At 43.0% G+C, this 22,676-nt stretch overlaps 1 protein-coding gene across 2 annotated transcripts in view; it reads left to right on the top strand.

Moving 5' to 3' along the window:
- The first annotated feature begins 2,570 nt into the window (after positions 1-2,570).
- Zyg11b (zyg-11 family member B, cell cycle regulator) overlaps positions 2,571-22,676 on the top strand; it is a 53,834-nt gene continuing 33,728 nt past the window's right edge. For both annotated transcript variants that reach the window (XM_075946538.1, XM_075946539.1), the window contains exons 1-3: positions 2,571-2,818; positions 16,541-16,706; positions 21,591-22,345. In XM_075946538.1, the coding sequence (XP_075802653.1) occupies positions 2,789-2,818; positions 16,541-16,706; positions 21,591-22,345 (951 nt within the window). In that variant the 5' untranslated portion in view covers positions 2,571-2,788. The remainder of the gene's footprint in view (positions 2,819-16,540; positions 16,707-21,590; positions 22,346-22,676) is intronic.

Below are 22,676 nucleotides of genomic sequence, written 5' to 3'. Positions count from 1 at the left end.
GTACTTAATGCTACCTGAACTGTACACTTGAAAGTGGGTAAGATGGGTAAGAAGAAAACATGCACGCTCACACACGCACAGAGTTTATACTTGGTATCCCTGTTTTTATTTTTATTATTTTTTTAAATTTATGTTTATTTTACATCCGTTGATGTTTTGGCTGCATGTATGTCTGTGTAAGGGTGTCAGATACCCTGGAACCGGAATTACAGACAGTTGTGAGCTGTTATGTGTGTTGGGAGTTGTACTCGGAGCCTCTGAAAGAGCAATCACAATCACTAAGCCATCTCTCCAGTCAGTTTAGCTGTTTTTAAATTTTTATTTTTCTAACCAGGTGGTGGTGGTGCACTCCTTTAATTCCAGCACTTGGGAGGCAGAGGCGGGCAGATCTCTGTGAGTTTGAGGCCAGCCTGGTCTACAGAACGAGTTCCAGGACAGTCAGAGCTACACACAGAGAAACCCTATCCCAAAAACAAAACCCCAAATTATTTTTCTGAGAATTTCTTTTTATTCTATTTTACAAAAATATATGTCTACCCTGAAGAAAAAAACTGGAGTTACACCCCAAGTCCTTTTTTATAAATTTTTAGTTGGATACAGGATCTTTTGTTTTGTTCTGTGTTTGTTTTTTTGAGACAGGTTTTCTCTGTTTAGTCCTGGCTGTCTTGGAACTAGCTCTGTAGATCAGGCTAGCCTTGAACTTACAGAGATCTGCATCCTGAGGACTGGGATTAAAGGTTTATGCCACCACTGACAGGTTAAAAAATTATTATTTCTTCTATGTGTGCATGGGTATTTTGCCTGCATATATATGTATGTACCATGTGTGTGCCTGGTGCCCTCAGAGGCCAGGAGAGGGTATCAGATCCCCTGGAACTGTAGTTATCCCTGGTAGTGAGCTGCCACGTGGGTGCTAAGAACTGAAGCCAGGTCCTCGGAAAGAGCAGTCAGTGGTCTTAACTGTGAGCCATTTTGCAGTGCCTGGAGCTTTTTGATAGTATAAAGGAGAGAGAAGGGATGCAGAAAGAAAGGGAATGCTGGCCACATTTTCATCATGGGCAACAGACACTAAATGAATTTTTGAAACGAGATACTGAAAGCAGTGTGAGGAAATAATGAAAGAAGTGGGCCAGTGGCTTTCGGGTCCTGAATGAGTTGATAGTTGGAGTATTGGAGAGTGAGCTAGAAAGACAGGAGGCTAAGGAGGAGAAGGCAGGCAAAACTGAGATTGTGGGGCCAGAGGATGGGACTCAGGCAGAAAGAGCACTTGTCTGATATTTTAGAGGCCCTAGGCTCATTCTCAGCATCACAATAAATGCATACATAAATAAAAATATTAATGGACTTTTCGAGAGATCACAGTCATTGGTAGTAAGAAATGTGGCAATGAAAGGCAAGAACAAGGGTGATCCCCAGAGTAGAGGAGCCAGAAAGGCCGGAGCACCACAAAAATCCGACATCTTTGGTTGGAGAGAGAGTTCAGCCCTGGAGAGCACTGGCTGCTCTTCCAGCACACAATGGTGTGATTCCCGTTCCCACACGGCAGCTGTAGCTTCAGGGCTCTGCTTCCCTTTTCTGGCCTAAAGGGCACCAACCCACAAGTGGCGTGCAGAGATATATGCAGGCAAAACACCCATACTCATAAAATAAAATTTAAAAATACTAAATGACTTAGAACTGGTCAGATGATGTAGTGGTTGCCTCCGAAAATGATTATCTGAGTTCAATTCTCAAGACCAACACGGTGGAAAAGAACCAACTCGCTCAACTGGAAGTCTTCTGACATCTACAGGTACTCATGTCCCATACACACCCAAATACACACAAAATAAATAACTATAATTTCTTTTATAAGTATTTGAGCTGGGCAGTGGTGGTGGTGCACACCTTTAATCCCAGCACTCAGGAGGCAGAGGCAGGTGAATCTCTCTAAAGTTCCTGGCTAGCCCTGTCTACAAGGTGAGTTCTAAGCCAGCCAAGGCTACATAGCTTGTCTCAAAAAAAGAAAAAATGTATTTGGGAAAAAAATCATTCACTGAGTGTGGTGGGGTATGGTCTTTAATCCCAGCATTCAGGAGGCAGAGTCAGGAGGATCTCTGTGAGTCCCAGGCCAGACTGGTCTTCATAATGAATTTCAGGACAGCCAGGCTATGTAGAGAGACGCTCTCTCAGAATACAAACAAAGCAAAGCAAACAGCAAAGCAAAATAAAATCATGTAACAGAACGCTGAAATCACCAAGAACGATGACAACGATAATTAATGACCGGGAATCAGAAGCTAAATTTAAAAAATGAGCGTGAGCTATGGGCCAACACTGCAGTCTCCGGGTTTAAAGCTCTGCCTCTCAGAAGAGCTTTAAAGGAGTCAACGCTTTGAGAAGGGAATCTTTGCTAGGACGGGGCGGAGTCTCGAGGGGGCGGGACGAAGAGGGGCGGAACCTCGTGGGGCGGGGCGCGGCGGGCACGGGGAGAAGGGCGGGTCCTCTAGGGGGCGGGGCGGACACAGGGAGAGGGGCGGGTCCTCGTGGGGGCGGGGCGGGCACGGGGAGAGGGGCGGGTCCTCGTGGGGGCGGGGCGCGGCGGGCACGGCGAGCGAGGCGGAGTCTGTGTTTCGGTCAGGCTGCGGCTGCGGCTGCGGCTGGAGTGGTATACTTCAGAGGAGCGAGGCCGAGGCCTGGGCCCAGCCCGGAGCCGCTGCCCGACCCGAGCCTCCTGGAGCCCCCTCGCCGGCTGATCTTAGGGGTGGGCTCGGGCTCGGCCCGCCGCCGCACGCAGGACCGAGACTGCATGCCGGAGGACCAGGCCCACGCAGCCATGGTGAGCTAGCGCGGCCTGCCTACCCCCACAATCCCCGGGTGGCCCGAGGATACCGGGCAGCCTAGCCTCCTCACCCTTCTTCCCGCACCCCCGGTCTCCGCCTTCTCCGGCCCGTCGTTCCCCATCCAGCAGGAGCGAATCCCTTTAGGGGACATCCCTTAATCTCCCTCCTCTCCGGTGACACCCTTTTGTCCCCCCGTGACAGCCTCCTTCGCGTTCTCCATTCCCCCCAACCCCCGTCCTTAACCCTTCCCTTTTCTCCTCAACCATTCTCCCTTTCTCCTCTGTAATCGTTAGCTCCCCCCCTTTTCTCCCTGTTTTTCGTTCCCGCATTTGCTTGCTTTCCCTCCTCGTCCCCCTTTCCCCTTCACCATTTTATCTCCGCCGCCCCCTCTTCCCCTTGGTCCTCGACCATCCGCATTTCCTCTGCCCCTTGTCGGATGTCCCCCGTCTCCGGCTCGCACATCTGTCCCTTTTTCCTTCTTCAGACTTCAGGGGGCTAAGCAGGAACAATTTGAAGGCGATTGCTTCCCGGGAGCTGTTGGGCGGGCACGTACAGATTCGAAGCCTACCTTTCCCTTTTCTGTTTTGGAGGGCGGAAGGGGGGAGATGGGAGGTATGGAGAAATAGTCTGGAAGCTTTACTACCCAGTGTCATTGCAAAAAATTGAGTGATAGTGTGTTACAGAGAACATATTGTGTCTGTATGTGATCATCTGGCCTTTTGACAGATATATCTAAAAAGGTTTTGAAAATTTTTGTTTCAAGTGTGTTTGCATGTGGAGTTACAGTTCCGGAATTTAAAAGCCTTTTTAAATTTGTAAACATGACATTTATTGCTCAGAACAAATGATATGTTTTTGTTGGGAGGCAGAGACAAGGGCGTTTGAGGTCTGAACATCACCTTGGCAGTCAGATTGTGACAGTCTTCTGAATTCCTTTTCTAAAGGTGCGTTTGTTTTGCCCTTTCCGCCCTTTCTTGGAGGGACCTTTCCTTTGCACATTTTCCTTCTGCTTCAAAATGGCTGTGGCTACAGCCCTTTGTAAGTAAGTTGAGTTACCCGTGTTTTACAGTATATATATTGAAAACATTGTTCTGTCATATACAGTAAGCTAAATTTTGATCTACCTTCTAGTCAAAGGAATAATACATTCTACTGAAAAGGATTCAGGCTAATCATAGTTTCCTTGTTTCTTTATTTCTCCATCTAATTTTTAGGAAAGTCATTTACTGTCTGGTCGTTTAACATATAAACATTATAAACATTCCCTAGCTCCCTTGATTGCCATTCATAGGTTGTCATTCTCCAGTGACATTGCTGTCATTGTGTGCTAATCTGTTCCTTCCCGTAGAATCTAGATTTCGGAAACAACTGTGCCTTACTTAATTCCCTTTATTTCCAGGGCCCAGATCAGGTAGACACTTGAATGATTCGATTAGTGGTCTTATTCCCCAGCTGACAAGCACAGTCTCACACTGAAATTGGAGGCACCTAGCAGACTGAAGCATCTTGCTTTCAGTGTGCAAAGGAAGATAGTGTGGGCTGTCGTGATAGTCACAGACCAAAGAGCCATTTTGCTGGAGAAGATACCAGACTGCTAGACTTTTGGAAATGTGGGCTTTCCCACTGGGATTCAAAAGAGTCATTTGAGCTGGGCCTGAAACATGTATAGAATGTATATGCAATATTTGGGAATGAAGGAGAAAGCTTCATTATAAATTTGAGTAGAAGGATGAACGAAATTTAAGATGTATTGTGAAAGCCAGGTATGGTGGCGCATGCATTTAGTCCCAGCACTAGGGAGGCAGAGGCAGGCAGAACTCTGTGAGTTCAAGGCCAGCCTGGGCTACACAGAGAAATCCTGTCTCTGGGGGGAAAAAGAAAGAAAAGATTTGTAGTAAAGGGTTTCCTGTTTACTGCCTGGAAGGAGGAAGGATGTGTATAGGAAATGAGGTGAGAAAGATCCTGTCTTAGTCCATTTAGGGTGCTATAACAAAATATCAGCTGGCAAACTTACAGAAAAATGTAAGAGTTTTGAAGTATAGGATATCCAGGAACAGGTGCCAATACACTTGTTGTCTGAAAGGTGTTTTCTTTTTGTGTGTGTGTGTGTGTGTGTTAACATGTGTATAGTGTGGGTGCATGCGTGTGTAAGTGCTCATGTACATGCGTATGTATATATGAATGTATGTGTGTGTGTGTGTAGGCCAGAGTTGCTTTTTTTAATTAAAATTTCTTTGAGATTTTTAATATGCAAAATGCCTGTGTGTATGATACGTACTGCTTGTGTGCCTGGAGGTCAGAAAAGGGTGTCAGAGCCCCTGGAACTGGAATTATACATGGTTGTAAGAATGAATTGAACCCTGGTTCTTTGAAAGAGCAACAAGTGTTCTTCACTGTGAGCTATCTCCCTAATCCTCTTCTTTATTTAATTTTTTGAGACAGGATCCCTTACTGAAACTGAAGCTTGTCCATTTGTCTAGGCTGGTTGGCCAGTGAGCTTCAGAAATGTGCCTGTCTCTGCCTTCCAGTGCCAGGGTTCCGGGCACACATCGCCATGCCGAGCTTTTTTTTTAAAAAAATATTTATTTATTTATTATGTATACAATATTCTGTCTGTGTGTATGTCTGCAGGCCAGAAGAGGACACCAGACCTCATTACAGATGGTGTGAGCCACCATGTGGTTGCTGGGAATTGAACTCAGGACCTTTGGAAGAGCAGCAGTGCTCTTAACCTCTGAGCCATCTCTCCAGCCCCCATGCCCAGCTTTTATATGGGTGCTGAGGATCTGAGTTCAGGTCCTCCTTTCCAGGACAGCATTTATATGACCGCTATTTGCCCAGCCCTTTCTTTTACCACTCCCTACAGCAAAGCCTCAGTGTGGCCCTGTGTAGTGGAGGATAATCTTGAGCTCCCGAGCCACCTGCCTCAGCTTCCCTGGTGCTGAGATTTTAGGTGTGTGTCGAGCCTTGTTGAACCCAGACCCTTGTGCATGCCAGATAAGAACTCTGTCATCCGAGCTGTATCCTGAGTTGCATCCCACTCCTCCCCCCTTGTTAAATATGTTTTGTATATTTTATTTTTTTGAGGCAGGATTTCTCTGTGTAGCCCTGGCTGTCTTGGAAGTAGCTCAGTTTACAAGGCTAGCTTCGAACTCAGAGATCCGCCTACCTCTGCTGGGGTTAAAGACATACACCACTACTGCCCGGCATCCTTATTTGAGCAGCCTTGCTATCTAGTTTGCCATGTAGTTCTGGCTGGCTTCCACCTGGAGGGTGTCTGCCTGCCACAGCCACCTGAGTGCTGGCATGCACCACCATACCCAGTGTCTAGTGGGAATTTTTGCACTGGTTCATAGACGCATGTTTTCCCTGTACTTGTTGGATAAGCAAGGCTGCTCCCTGGGGCTTCTTTTAAATAAGGGCACTAGTCTCATTCAGAGGGTTCTGCCTAGCTGATCTAATCATTTTCCGAAGGCACCATCTTGTAGGCTAGAGTCGTAAGACACTCATCATAAGCATTTGGGGGAAATACAATCAAACCACAGCAGATACTTGGGCGTTAGTGGTTTTTTTTTGTTGTTTTGTTTTGTTTTTCGAGACAGGGTTTCTCTAACTTTGGATCCTGTCCTGGAACTCGCTCTGTAGACCAAGTTGGTGTCAGACTCACAGAGATCTGCCTGTCTCTGCCTCCTGAGTGCTGGGATAAAAACATGTTCCACAACTGCCTGGCCAGCTTTATTGTGCTTTAAACTTCATGTTCAACTGACTTGTGTTGTTCTTGCTTGTTCAAATATGTATGCACAGTAAGAGTGTATGGGAGGGTGAAGAAGGAAAGTACTGGCCTATTGGGAGCCGGAAATTACTAGTAGGGGCTACTTTTTGTTTTCCTTGCACAGTGTGTTTAATAAATTTTTAGTAAATAATTGAATGGTTATTAGAAAGCTTTGTAGTATATATTTCCAAATGTTTGTTATGATGCATTGGATACTTGAGATATTTAAGGCAGCGATTCTCAGAGTTTACTGTGAATCAGGAAGGGTTTGTTGGGCTCCGTGCCTCTAGAGTTTGATTCATTAAGTTTGGAGCTGAGCCTGAGAATTGTTTTCTTTCAAGAACTCTTGTAATGCTGATACGTAAGGCCTAAGACAGTCCTGACCTTCCATTCATCTAACAGTGTTTCTGCCATTTGACTGTGTTTGCATTGGGAATATCACAGATTGTGAAATAGGTGTGGTCCCTACCTTTTTATATGTTTGTGAATATAGAGTAGTTTTTAGGTGTGAAAGGTTTAGCATACTTAAAATGTGCTAAGAAAGACATGGTGGCATCATGGAGTATGATAGTCAGTGGTGGCTTTGGAAAGGATCCTTCTTTCAAATGGAGACCCGAGGAATTAATTTAAGAGAGTTCTGTTGTGGAGAGGCTGGTATAGTTAGAAGGAACCACGGAACCACATGTGCCGTTGACTTGCCATCCAAGAAAGTCAAGGAAATCCTGGTTGTCCTGCCTACTCCTCAAAAGACAAAAAACAAAATAACAACAAAAACCCCTAGGTCACACTCATCTCTGTTATGCAGCTCTTTCATAGGATATATCTCAATTGCTATATTGTTATATTTTTAGCTGTTGTTGATTATTAGAGTGTCTCATCTTCAGAGTATAAAACATGGATGCAGAGATGGCTTCTGGCCAGCTGCTGAGACCTGGATGATACTGTATAGGCACCTTGATTGCAGTGGTTTAAATAAATAAATAAATGAAAACTGGATACAGTGGCACATGCCTTTAATCCCAGCACTTGGGAAGCAGAGAGAGGCAGAAGGTTCTCTGTGAGTTCAAGGCCAGCCTGGTCTAGTAAGGAGTTTTAGGACAGTCAGGACTACATAGCAAGACTCAGTTTCAAAAACAAAATCCACATGAGGAAATAGTGACTGGTTAAGAGCACTTGATATTCTTCCAAGGGATCTAAGTCCAGTGTCTAGTACCAACATCAGGTGGTTCACAGCTACCTGGAACCCCAGCTCCAGAGAATTTGGTTTCCACAGGCACCAGCATTTATATGCACATATACTGACATACATATTTAGAAATCAAATTAAATCTTTTTAAAAAGTGGTGGAAGTGTAATAGGGACTATTGGGAGAAGATAGATGGGGACAGAGAGGTAGAGAGAATGGAGGGAGGGCCAACAAAACGCATGTGACAGTGCCATAAAGGACCCTGGGAAGAAATTGCTTCGTGGTTCAAAGTGATTCTGATGCTCCTCCATAGGACTTCAATTTGGGTCTCAGCACCCCCATCTTATGATTCAGAACCTCTTGTAACTCTAGCTCCAGAGGATGTGATGCCCTCTTCTGGCCTCTGAGTGCCTCAGGCACCTGCACTCACATCCACATACTCAGACATGAATGCAACATAATTAAAATATATTAGAAACAACAGTATAATAGTTGAATGTGAAAAGTCTTCCATATGCTCCAGTGTCTAAAGTTAACTTCTGTATGGTCTTCTGTTGTAGGCTGTAGAACCTGTAAGATGTAGTGCCTACCTGGGGAAGTGTGTTACCACGGGGCATGCTTTTTGAGTTAAAGCTGGGCCTGATTTAGGCCTTGGCTCTTTGCTGTCTACTTGCTGGTGGGATGTAAGCAGCTGCCTCACTTTTCCTGACATGTCATTCCCACGATGGCAGAACATGGTCTTGAACTGTGAGCCAAATCAATCTTTCCCTTTAATTGTTCTTGTCGGGTAGTCCTAGCACTATGACGAGAAAAGTCACGGATACCAAAAATGCTGAAAGTAAAGTGTGTAGATAAAGGCATGAGGATCAGGGCACAACTGTTGTGCTCTTAAACTCATGGTAGCTCTGGTTACTTGTGTTACAAGATCTACCCTAGACTGGGCTCATCACTAATCTGTCATGGAGAGGGAGAGGCTCATGGGTCCTATTTTTCTCTGACATGAAAATAGAAAGGGGGGCTAGTTAGGAAGAGTAAGGGGATCAGTGGGAAGGGGGCAAGAGAAAATAAGGCCGGGGAGCTTAGGTTAGTGCATACTTAGTCTCAGGTGACAGCAGGAAGATTCAGAGTCATTCTTGCTGATTTTCAGGTCTGGTGTGGGCAGTGCTTCTGTATATGTGTTGCTTTTATTGGTTAATGAATAAAGAAGCTGGCTTAGCCTGTGATAGGGCAAAGCAGAGCTGTTACGCCCAAATCCGTGGGTCCCCACAAAAGCCAACAAAGGAGACCAAGTCCCGTATGTAAAAGCAAAGAGCCTTTATTTTAATCAAGTTTGCAAGCTCGGTCTCTCCACATGTTCAACATATTGGAATATCTGGAGAGCCCCAAGCTTAATTAGAATTGGGTTTTTATAGTAGTAAAGGTGGGGGTGAGGGGTCTCTGAGGTTCAGGACCCCTGATTGGCTGACATTTGTCTAGGGTGTCCTGGTGAAGTGCTGGCAAGTGTTTCTATACAGTGCTTGGAATGCCAGGAATTCCTTTGAATGGTCTGCTCTTGGGTGGGGGTCAGGTAATCTTGGCCTGCCAGGCGTTGTCTCAAGGTAAACTACTGAGACTCCAGACTTCATTTAAATTTATCAATGGCAAGAGTCACAGGTGGTAATGGTTGGAGGAAGTAAAGAACTTCCTTTCTGCCCAGACTTATATTATCATGGCTGGCTCTCACAGAGCTAGGTGGGGAAAATTAAACTGAATGCTGGGAGAGAGAAGGCAGTCAATGAAAAGCCGTGTAGCACTGCCAGAGACAGACCGAAACTTGCCGGTAAGCCACACCCACACAGCGTTTCACAGATTAGTTGAAATGGGTTAAATTAAGATGCTAGAGCTAGCCGGGAGGTGGTGGCGCAAGCCTTTAATCTCAGCACTCAGGAGGCGGATCTCTGTGAGTTCAAGGCCAGCCTGGTCTACAAGAGCAAGTTCTAGGACAGAGAAAGCTACAGAGAAACCCTGTCTTGGAAAAAAAATAAGCTAGAGCTAATAGGCCAAACAGTGGTTTAATTAATATAGTTTCTATGCGATTATTTCAAGTCTGGGCAGCCAGGAATGAACAAAGCAGCCTCCTACTACAGAGGTCAGCCTGTGCTACAAGAGATCCTCTCAAAAAGCAAAACAGAATAACAACAAAAGTCACTAAAGGTAGCATGAAGGTTTAGCAGGATGTGTTCTAGAAACTGTGACTTTAGCATTGAGGGTGTGGTAAATTAGACAAACAAACCTGTGGTCAGACTGAGAAGACCCTGAATCACATTAAAAACCTTAGTCTCTTGAAAAGCTTGTTGTTTGCTGCTTTTTTGAGATGGGCTTTTGCAATATCCAGGCTGGACTTGAGTGGTAGATTCAGGTGATCCTGTGCCTTACCCTCCCAAGTGCTAGGCCTGCAGGTACAGCCACGGTCACCAGGTGGAAAGACTTCACAGGAAGTAGTGTCATATTTGAGATGGAGGAAGGATGGCCCTTAAGTGAATTATGAAACTTGGTCTGGGATGTGGACAGCTTTTGTTCAGTACAAGTAGGCAATGTATAAACTCTCACTATGTCATAATAGCAATTTCCTTGAATTTATTTATTTATTTATTGTTTTTTCGAGACAAGGTTTCTCTGTAGTTTTAATGCCTGTCCTGGAACTAGCTCTTGTAGTCCAGGCTGGCCTCGAACTCACAGAGATCTTCCTGCCTCTGCCTCCCAAGTGCTGGGATTAAAGGCGTGCGCCACCACCACCCAGCTGAAATTATTTATTTTAAAATCATTATATTATCTGTGTGTTGAGTGTGTGTGGAGGTCAAATGACAACGTACAGTAGTCTTTTCCTTCCACCATTGGGACCTGTGGATTGAGCTCAGGTTGTCCGTTTTCAGCAAGTGCCCTTAACTTGCTGAGCTGTATCACCAGCCCAGTAGTGTGGTTTAAATTGGAGGAAGGAGTATAAGAAAACAAACTGCAAGGACCTGGCATGCCACTCTTCGGCTAAGTGCATTTTTTTTCTTTCTTTCTTCCATCCTTCTTTTTTTGTTTGTTTTTCGAGACAGGGTTTCTCTCTTTGGTGCCTGTCCTGGAACTTGCTCTGTAACCCAGGCTGGTCTTGAACTCACAGAGACCCGTCTGCTTCTGTTTCCCAAGTGTTGGGATTAAAGGCATGCACCACCACTGCCTGGCTAGACTAAGTGCATTTTCTATAGTGACCTCTCTTTCTATAGTGTGGAGTTGAGAGAAGAGTGTATTTATGTTAGTGTTAGAATTTTGCTTACTGATTCTCAGTTTCGTATAAACTGCCATTAGGGATTTATGAAATTATTAAAAACAGTACACACTTGTAATCCCAATATTTGGAAAGTACAAGAGTATCTAGAGTTTGAGGCCAGCCTGGATTACATTGTGAGCCCTTTCTCAAAACAAAACAAAACCCAAACAACACAGGGTTTAAAGTGTCGCTCAATCTTAGCGCACTTGCTCAGCATGTGCAAGGCACAGGGTTAGCGTTCCAGGACCACAAAACAACAGAATTACTAAATACAAACCACAGAATAAAAATAAATGTAATAAAATCCTTTATTCATTAAACAAAGTTCTTGCAAAAGTTAAGTATTAGACTATTAGCATTTTCTAACTTTATTAAATTTTTGGTTGCTTTTAAAGAATTTTTAGCATTACAGGTGATGCGCTCCTGTAATCCCAACACTCGGGAGGCAGAGGCAGGACAGCTTGGTCTACAAAGAGAGTTCCAGGACGGCTAGGGCTACACAAAGAAACCCTGTCTTGAAAAAAATAATTTTTTATTGATTTATGAGTTAGAGTCTCTTGTAGCTCATGCCGTCCTTGAACTCCTGCTCATTCTGTTTCTCCCTTCCAAATGCTAAGCCTGGCTCTCCTGTTCCTTAAAGGAAAGGTAATTAAAGGTAATTACTGTTAAAGAGTTTAAGTTTTTCATAAACTTGACTTCTTAGATTTGAAGAATGTATTAATCAAACTTTTTATACCAAGGACTCTTGTTTCACTGGTGTTCATATTTGCTAATAACATAAAGGCTCTTGATTGGTTGGCTGGATTTTTGTAATGCTGAGGATCAAACCCAGGCCCTTGTGAATGCTAGACAAAGGCTTTACAACTTAGCTCTATCCTCAGCTCAAATTTTGTAGCATTTTATTTTATCTGTCACGATCAGAATTGAATCCAAGTATTCTGTATAATAGGGACATGCTCTACCATGGTGCTACATAGGTAGTCTTTGGTTTGAGATTTACACCCACTATGCAGCTTTAGATGGCTTTGAACCTGCTTTGTTACCCAGGGTGGCCTTGACTTTTCATTCCTTCCATTTGACTTTGCCTTTGCTAGAATTACAGGTGTGCGCCATCATGCCTAGCTTACTTTAGTATTTTAGAGCTAGTTTTACACACATCCCATCTATTCCAAACTACGGTCTGATGAGATAAAGTAGAGGTCTAGCTTCACTTCTTCAGATAAGGAAACTTAGAAGTTAATTGCTTTTCCTTAGACCATATAACTAATAAATAGCAAAGCCCATAACTGGTCTTTACGTTATTAAACCTGTAACTGTGAACTCTGTTGTACTTTAAAACTCAGACTTGTGGCTAGGAGGGAAATAATGTTGAGGCATCTCTGTGTTATCACTCGGTATGATCCATAAATGCCCAGTGATTACTGACCTAAATTTTTACGTCTTAGGATAGCTTTACTACATGACCAAGGAAGGAAGCAGGGAGGGGATTGATTACTGTTTGAGACCTTGATCTTTTTTGCTAGAACTCTGCCTCCTTGCCCTTTAGGACATAGCTACTTGCCATATTGGCTAGGTTCTGAAGTGATGCATGCAGAAAATTTAATCTTTAATCTAAGAGTTTCTAAAGAGTAATTAGTGATTTCTTTTAGTAAAGCAACTGGGGATAGCTTAGCAGTAGAGCATTCGATAGCACGGAGGAGACGCGATTCTGAGTTTGAGCCAGCTCTCGTGTCACACGCCTTTAATCCCAGCACTGGGGGTGGGGGTGGGGGAGTGCTGTCTCTGAATTCAACTCCAGCCTGTGGTAGGAGACTCCATCTCAAAAACAAGCAAAAGACCTTGGGTTTGAGCCCCAGCACAAAAAGACAGACAAACAAAAACCCTACGTCCAGTAGTTCATAATATCTGCATTCTTTTTTAAAATGTGCATTGGTGTTTTACCTGCATGTATGTCTCTGTGAAGGTGTCAGATTCCCAGAACTGGAGTTACAGACAGGTGTGAGTTGCCCCAGGTTCCTTGGAAGAACTGCCAGTTCTCTTAACTGTGGAGCCATTTCTTCGGCCCCTAATATCTGTATTGAGGATGATATCACCTATGTCCTTTAGACTACTTATTGACTTCTTCATTTGTAAGGTGTCAGAAAGGGGTAGAATAGAGGATTTGATTACATCTGGTCTCAGATGCTTATTTCTAGAAGCCTGACTTGATGGAATTATTGGTACAGAATAATGGGGGGAGGGCTATAGCTCAGTGACACTCTGTACTTGTATAATCCCTACCCTAGCACTACAAAGAACCAAGAGGTGCTTTCTTATGAAGTATGGTGGTAGGAAGTCAGGATGGGTATGTGTGCGCTTCGGTGATGTTTGTCCACCTTTCAGTTCTAACCCGTGACTTAGTATCTCTGGGTACTAGACAAAGGCTTTACAACTTAGCTCTATCCTCAGCTCAAATATTGTAGCATTTTATTTTATCTGTCACAATCAGAATTGAATCCAAGTATTCTGTATAATAGGGACATGCTCTACCATGGTGCTACATAGGTAGCCTTTCTCTAGGTGTGAAGTACACCTAACAGTATATTTGTGTTTGACGATTCACTGTTTAATGCACGTTTGTTGTTATGATGTAGTAGGTGTTATTTTAGGCTTATGACTGTATCAGTGAACAAAACATTTTTTTCCTGGTGGAATTCACATTCTATAATAAGCACTGACTCAGCAGTTAGTACATGCTGGGCACTACTTCAGGAGTGCTGTATTTAGAGTGTATTTATTTCTGACAACAGATAGTCTCATGAGGTAGGAACTGCTTTATGCATTTTTCTAGATCATGAACTGAAATACAGGAAGACTAAGTCCTTTACCTAATAAGTTTACATAGTTTTGTAAATGGCATTTTAATCCAGACAACTGAAGTCCAAGTACAAGATATTACTTAGTCCTTCAAAGAGATGTTAATAAAAAAAGGAATGAAGAGTGCCGCATTGGGAGTGTGGAGGTCACAGAGGAATGTGGCAGGAGTCAGTTCTCTCCTACCACATTATTTCAGGGATCACACTGGGTTATCAGGCTTGGTGGCAAGCACCTTTACCTGCCAAGCTCTTCTCTGGCCCCTAGGCCAGTTTTAAGCAATATAGTGAGACCCAATCTCTAAAATAAAATAATCATTTCTCTCGAAAGTTGTTATCTATTTTTTTAAATATTTATTTATTTATTATGCATACAATATTGTCTTGTGCCTGAAGGCCAGAAGAGGGCACTAGACCTCATTACAGACGGTTGTGAGCCACCATGTGGTTGCTGGGAATTGAACTCAGGACCTTTGGAAAAGCAGGCAATGCTCCTAACCTCTGAGCCATCTCTCCAGCCCCATGTTATCTAATCTTTTAAGTTACTTAATTTCTTATCCAATATTTAGAAAATAAACAATTGCTATAGCTTAGTGATAGTTTACTTGGCATAAAAAAAGCTCTGGGTTTGAGCCCCAGCACTACAAACAATGATAACATTAAGCCAGGTGGCACCTCAACATCAGGATTGTTAGTTCTCAGAAGGCAGAGGTAGAAGGATGCCATGAATTAAGGACAACTTGAACTTCAGAGTGAGACTCTATCTCTAACAAAACCAAGACTGTGAAAGTAGCATAGTGTATAAAGGCACAAAGCCTGATCTCAGTTCAGTCCTTAGGACCCATGTGGAGAGAGAAACAAATCTTAGAAGGATTAGAAGGGTTGTTGAGGGAAGTGTATCACTGAGGATAGGCCAGAGTCTCTGTCTCTCTATCTCTGCCTGTGGATCAGGATGTAGAACTCACAGCTACTTCTCAGCACCATGTCTGCCTATGTGCCATCCCCAATCACATGCTTTTAAAGAGTGGCCTTGACCGTGGAGTCTCTTCACAGCAGTAGGACAGTGACCAAGACAGGTGTGCTGACCTCTGCGTGTATATGTTGGCATGTGCTCCCATATACACTATACATCCCTACATGTGTGCGTGCACACACACACACACAATAGCTAAATAAAAATATAATGGAATGACTCTGGAGGGAGGTGTTTCTAGGCAGGGGTTTCTCTGTGTAGCCCTGGCTGTACGGGAGCTCTCTCTGTAGACCAGGCTGCCCTCAGAGATCCGCCTACCTCTGCCTCCAAAGTGCTGGGATTAAAGGTGTGCACCAGCACTGCCCAGCCTATAAAAGTACTTCTTACAGATGAAACAAAAACAGCTTTCAGGTGTACAGGAAAAGGTCACTAGTAGTGCCATTGTTGTCTCTTGATGGGCTTGTCAACCTTAGGAGCCTTTCAAGTAGTAGATGACATTTTGAATTTGATTCATAAGAATTAGGACTGAGACCACCACATAAAGGCAGGAATTCTAAAGTACCCACACTCCTGGTGAAAGGGAAGACTATAAAAATACTTATTTGATAGAGTAGGGAGATGTGATGTTAATTATTTGTTAACTTGACACACTCTAAAATCACCTGGGAAGAATTTCAGTGACAGACTGTCTACATTAGGTTGGCCTGTGGGCTTGTCTTTGGGGGACTGTCTTGGTGCCTTAACAGATGTGGAAATACTCAGCCTGAAAGTTAGTGGTACAGTTCAGTTCTCTGGCTTTGGGTCCTGGGCTGTGTAAGAGTCGAGAAGGGTAGCTGAGTACCAAATGTGTATGACTCGTCCCTCTGCTCTTGATTGTAGATGTGATGTGAGCAGTTTTAAACTCCTCGCACCTTGATTGACCTGTGATGTACTGAAATCTGGAATTGTGAGCTAAGACAAACCTTTTCTTCCTGCATTTCTTTATTAAGGTTCTGTCCATTCAGATAACTCTAGTTTGTGTGCTAAGTGGACATAGCACAGAAGGATTCAGATAGGAAAGTCAACAGTTTTAAGAATTTTTGGCTTTGTGCTTGCGCGTGGTGATGCTCACCTTTAGTCTTAGTACTCCAGAGGTAGAAGCAGGTGGATCTCTGATTTCCAAGCCAGCCTCATCTATATATTAAGTTCTAGTCCGGCCAGAGGTAGATACACAGTGAGACTCTGTCTCAAAAGACAAGAAAAAGGAGTGCTGTCTTCAGTGTGGGGAGAGCCTATGAAGACCTGATAGCGCATCGGGGTGATGACTTAGGAGGGCTAATCTGCCCTTCCTCTGAGGCCTTCCCTATCTGCCTCTGACTGGTTAGAATCAGCTGGGTGTTAACACGTACCCAGTGTGGTTTCCCTTGTAGTACTTAAGGGATGGTGGAAATTTGTTTCAGGATGTCTGTTCTTCTGAAATGCACATAACAGACTATGTCCTACTGCCTAACACAGTATCTGTTGCTGTCATGGTATTTATTGTCTGTCTCATAGGCAATAAATAGTTATTGAATGAGTAAATAAGCGTTTTATTCTCCACTTTTCTGGAAATTAATTTGTTCACTTTTTTGTTTCCTTTATGCTCTTTCCTGTGTTCCAAGGAGGAAGCATCTCCCTATTCCTTACTTGACATCTGTTTGAGTTTCCTGACCACTAACCTTGAGAAGTTCTGTTCAGCAAGACAAGATGGAACGCTGTGTCTGCAGGAACCCGGAGTATTTCCACAGGAGGTAGCTGACCGACTGCTTCAGACCATGGCATTTCATGGTAAATGATGAAAGATGGAAGACACAAATTGTGTGCTGTTAATTGGCATTGGATTGTAAAATACTGCTATGGCCCCTTTAATTGTTTTCTTAGAAATAGTAGAAAAAGTCAGATGAGCCTGATTCTAGGAAAAGGAATTCAGTTACTGACCTGTTTTTGCTTCAGCTTTAATGCTTTTTTTTTTCCTTTCCAGTCTAGGCAAACCATTATTTTTCTTTTTTGATTTAAGAAGTAATTTTTTAAAATAGACACACATATTTAGATTTATTTATTTTATGTGGATGAGTGTTCTGGCTGCTTGTATGTATGTGCACCATGTGCGTTCCTGGTGCCCATGGAGATCAAAAGAAGGTGTCAGATCCCTTGGAACTGGAGTTAGGGACTGTTTTGAGTATTTGTGGGTGCTGGGATCTGAACACTGACCCTCTATAGAAATGTCAAATGCTTTTAACCACTGAGCCATTTCTCCAACACCTAAAAAGTGATTCTTTTAAAAAAGGAACTTTTTTAACTACAGTATTTCTACATAGACGTCAACAGGTATAGAAATACCTTACATCTTCTCTTGACAGTGGGAGAATCATACTATTATGAAAAAACTGGTTTCTGGTCTTGACTCTTTTCTGTTGTTGTTTTTTTGTTTGTTTGTTTTGTTTTTGAGTCAGGGTTTCTCTGTGTAGCCCTGGCTATCCTGGAACTCAGTCTGTAGACCAAGCTGGCCTCAAAGTCAAGAGATCGTCTGCCTCTGCTTCACATACATGTGTATGAAAAATACTGTTGGGTGCTGGAGGTGGCTCAGTGGGTAAAGGACTTCAACAACATAAAGTACTTCAGCATTAGGATCCCCAGTGTCATACGAGAAGCCAGGTGTGGCTACACCCAGCACTTGGTAAGGAATGAAGACGAAAGGATTATTGTTGCCACCCTGATTTAAAATAAATACTTAGAAGAACCATTCGCTCCCGGTTCAGTAAGAGACCCTGCTGCACAGGAAGAAGACTAACAACAGAAGACTGGAAAATCTCCTCTGGCCTCTGCACGTACTTTTTTACCCCCACCCATATAAAGTAAAAAAGAAGAAAAAGAAAAATATTGTTAGGTGTGAATGCATATTATGCATCCCAAAGAAGAATAAGAAAATGGAGCTGTAATTGAGTTATTTGGTATAATTTAGAAAAGAAAACCTCTATATTTGATTATTTTCACTGAATTGCTTAACTCGCATTCTGACACAGGAACCAGAATAACTATCAATAAGTAGTATATTAAAAGTAAGTCGCTTAAAATGCTATGCAACAATTTAAGAGATTGTGTAATATCAGTATTTCTCAGTGATCATGCTCAGCATGTTCAGTCTCAAAATTTGTTTTAAAAGTATGACAACTTATGCTGGAGAGGATGTGGGGTAAAGGGAACACTCCTGCATTACTGGTGGGAGTGCAAACTGATACAGCCACTTTGGATTTCAGTATGGCGATTTCTCAGAAAATTAGGAAACAACCTTCCTCAAGATCCAGCAATACCACTTTTGGTTATATACCCATAGGATGCTCAATCATACTACAAGGACATGTGCTCAACTATGTTCATAGCAGCATTGTTTGTCATAGCCAGAACCTGGAAACAATCTAAATGCCCCTTGACCGAAGAATGGATAAGGAAAATGTGGTACATTTACTCAGTGGAGTACTACACAGGAGAAAAAAAAATGACATCTTGAAATTTGCAGGCAAATGGATGGATCTAGACAACATCATATTGAGTGAGGTAACCCAGACTCAGACAAATATGTATTCACTCATAAGTGGCTTTTAGACATAAATCAAAGAAAAACCAGCCTACAGTTCACAATCCCAGAGAACCTAGAAAACAATGAGAACTCTAAGAGAGACATACATGGATCTAATCTACATGGGAAGTAGAAAAAGACAAGATCTCCTGAGTAAATTGGGAGCATGGGGCCCCTGGGAAAGGGAGAGGAATAGACAAAAATATATAGCTCAGTAAAAACAATTTAAAAAATTAAAAATAAATAAAAGCCAGGTGTAATGGGCCCCTGAAATAGCTTAGTGGGTAAAGGTACTTGCTGCCAAAGCTGATGACCTTCAGTTCCACAGGCCCATATGGTGAAAGGAAAAACCTGTCTTACTCCACATGTACAGTATAACATGCATATACACTCCAAAAATAAAATAAATAAAAGCTAGGTGTATTGGCACATGCCTGTAACACTTGGGAGGCCGGAACAGGAGAATCAGGAGTTCAAGGTCTTCCTCAGCTACAGAGAGAGTTTGAGTTCAGTCTGGACTACATGAAAACCTATCTCAAAAAAAAAAAAGTTTCAGTTTTGTGTTATATTAGTTTCTTTTCTGTTGCTAGGTTTTTAAAATTTGTTTGTTTTTGGGTTTTGGAGACAGGGTTTCTCTGTGCAGTCCTGGCTAACTGTTCTGGAACTCCTCCTGTAGACCAGGTTGGCCTTGAACTCAGAGATCTGCCTGTCTCGAAAAACAAACAAAAAAAAAATCAGTAAGATTCATTATAGCAAAATAAAAAGTTCAAGTTTTAGATACACAGATACTCTACCAAGAGAGATGGGACCACCTGAGTGGGAGAGTACTGAATGGTCTTGTTTGTTACTGTTTGGGGCTTTACTTTATGGAGTTCAGTGGAAGGAGGAGCTGGTTATAGATGTGAGTGAGGGGGGTTATCTGTGTTGATTGACGGGGTTGTTGTACTGCCTTTTATCTACTACACATCCCTTAGCATGATGCAACTGATTTTTTTTATTTTATTTTTTGAAACAGGGTTTCCCTATGTATCATAATCTGTAGCACTGTTGTCTAATAGGTCATTTCCTTTTTTGTTTCAAGGCAGGGTTTCCCTGTGTAGCCCTGGCTGTCCTAGAACTAGCTCTGTAGACCAGGCTGGCCTCAAACTCAAGCGATCTTTCCACCTCTGCCTGCTGAGTGCTGGGACTAAAGGTGTGCACTGCCATGGCCCAGCATTTCTAAGAGGCTTTTACTTTGCTCTGGTTTTTTTTTGTTTTGTGTTTTTTTGCATTTGTCCTATAATTTCTTCTTTTTTTTTAAAATATTTATTTATTTATTATGTATACAATATTCTGTTTGCGTGTATGTCTCCAGGCCAGAAGAGGGCACCAGACCTCATTACAGATGGTTGTGAGCCACCATGTGGTTGCTGGGAATTGAACTCAGGACCTTTGGAAGAGCAGGCGATGCTCTTAACTACTGAGCCATCTCTCCAGCCCCCCTATAATTTCTTCTTTTATCCCTCTTTCTTTAGGAAAAAACTTTATTCTACTTTAGTGTGTGTTTGTGTGTGCATATGTGTGTGTGTGTTTGAGGCAGAGAGTTTAACTAAATAATGAACTCAAAATGATCTCCTTGCCTCAGCCTTTCCAGTATTGGGATCACATGTGTGTACTACCATGCCCAGATCTTTTCTTTTCTTTTTTCCCCCCAAGACAGGATTTCTTAGTGTAGCTCTGGCTGTCCTGTAACTGGCCTTGAACTCACAGAGATCTACTTGCCTCTGTGTCCCAAGTGCTGGGATTAAAGGCATACGCCACCACTGCCTGGCCAGTGTTTCAAGCACTGTCTACAAGTTTGAGGCCAGTCAGAGATACAGTGTGAGACTGTGTCTCAAAAACAAACAAAACGCCAGATGCTGACCCAATGGCTCCCTAGATAAATAGCACCACTGCCAAGCCTAAGACCTGAGTTCTATTCTGGGGATCCATGTAGAAGGTAAGAACGAACTCCACAGAGTTGTCCTCTGACCTCCACACTTATGCCATGCCATGTGCAAACATGTGCACACACATGAATAAATAAGTACAATTTCTAAAAATTTAAGAACTAAGCCACACGGGGTGTGGTGGCACACGTCTTAAATCCCAGCAGTGGGGAAGCAGAGGCAGGTGGATCTCGGTGAGTTTGAGGCCAGCCTGATCTACAAAGCAAGTTTTGGGCAGCCAGGTCTGGTAAACACAGATACCCATCTACAAAACAAAACAACAACAGCTTCAAAAACACTAAACCAAAATAAAAGGGTTTCAGATCTGGCTAGTGGATTTTTTTGCTTGTTTGTTTTGAGGCAGGGTTTCTATGCAGTGCTGGCTGTGTAGATCAAGCTGGCCTCGAACTCATAGAGATCTGTGTGCGTCTGCCTCCTGAGTGCTGGGATTCAAGGTATGTGCCATCATCCCCAGCTCTGACTAATAGTTTAACAATGAATTCTAGCCATTATATCTACTAAATATATTGTGTGTATGTCTATATATGTAATAATGTATTGTGAATTTAAAAGATAGTCTAGAAATATATTGGTATCAATATGTTAGTGTAAAGTTTAAACCTTGCTCATATATAAACTCTGCAAGGTCCATTGAAGATTCCCTTTCTTTAGTTACATTAGTATCCAGGTTGGTAGACACTCAGCCCTCATAATACAATCTCTCTAGAACTTGAAGCTTCTCCTTTGTCCCAGAAGGAGAGGAGCGTGTGGGGAATCATAGTTGACACGCAGGTGCTTAAGCCTACAGCCCCTTGACTATATGTGGTATATCTAATTGTAAGGAAGCACTGGGGATCGCAGCTGCCTGTGTGTCTCAGAGTGAAGAAAAACAGGTGTTGGTGAATCTCCATTTGCTATTACCAGCTCCATAATCTTGGAAAGTCCCCTTTTGAATCTCAGTCTAAGTAATAGTATCTTCATCTCACAGAATTGTATCAAGTGTAATACAGCTACATGGAATTATGTTAGAAAGTTAAAATGTGATGGAAATATTTGCTATTCTTTGACTGTTTTTTGTTTGCTTCTTTGTTTTGTTTTTAAGTTAAAATACTGCTTATTTTCCCCCAGGTCTGCTGAATGATGGAACTGTGGGAATTTTCAGGGGTAATCAGATGCGCCTAAAGCGAGCTTGCATTCGCAAAGCAAAGATTTCTGCTGTTGCTTTCCGGAAAGCCTTCTGCCACCATAAGTTAGTAGAACTTGATGCCACGGGTGTGAACGCCGACATCACTATCACAGACATCATAACTGGCCTTGGCAGTAACAAGTGGATCCAGCAAAATCTTCAGTGCTTAGTACTAAATTCATTAACTCTGTCCCTCGAGGACCCGTATGAGCGGTGTTTCAGCCGACTTTCTGGCCTTCGCGCTCTGAGCATCACTAATGTCCTCTTCTACAACGAAGACCTGGCTGAAGTCGCTTCCTTGCCTAGACTGGAAAGCCTGGACATTTCTAACACCTCAATCACAGATATCACTGCCCTGCTGGCCTGCAAAGACCGACTCAAGTCTCTCACCATGCACCATTTGAAATGTTTAAAAATGACTACTACCCAGATCCTTGATGTTGTTCGGGAACTAAGACATCTGAATCATCTTGACATCTCAGATGATAAACAGTTCACATCAGACATAGCCCTGCGATTGTTAGAGCAAAAGGACATTTTGCCTAATCTTGTCTCCCTGGATGTTTCAGGGAGGAAGCATGTGACAGACAAAGCTGTTGAAGCCTTTATACAGCAGCGGCCCAGCATGCAGTTTGTAGGTTTGCTGGCCACAGATGCTGGTTACTCTGAATTCCTTACGGGCAAAGGACATTTGAAGGTTAGATCTTAAAAATGTATTTTGTCTGACGGTCAATTGTTTACTTCCACAAGATCTCACTAGGATAATTGTCTATTATATGAAATAAGGCATGGAAAATCATTGTATAGTGGAAAGGCTTACATTAGGCTAGTAGTATCAAATAAAAGTCCAGCGGGGCCAAGCATACTCATGGAGGCAGAGGGAGGTGAATTTCTGTGTGTTCTAGGTAGCAAGGGCTACATAGTAAGACCCTGTCTCAAATGTCCAGTGGGGCCTGTGGATAGAGTTCATTTGTTAGAGTGCTCACCTCTAATCCCAGTACTCTGGAGACAGAGGCAGGCAGATTTCA

The sequence above is a fragment of the Microtus pennsylvanicus genome, chromosome 13 (genome assembly GCF_037038515.1).
Source record: "Microtus pennsylvanicus isolate mMicPen1 chromosome 13, mMicPen1.hap1, whole genome shotgun sequence".
Taxonomy (NCBI): domain Eukaryota; kingdom Metazoa; phylum Chordata; class Mammalia; order Rodentia; family Cricetidae; genus Microtus; species Microtus pennsylvanicus.
Note: the sequence above shows the minus strand (reverse complement) of the source record. Positions and strands in the feature narration are given on the sequence as shown.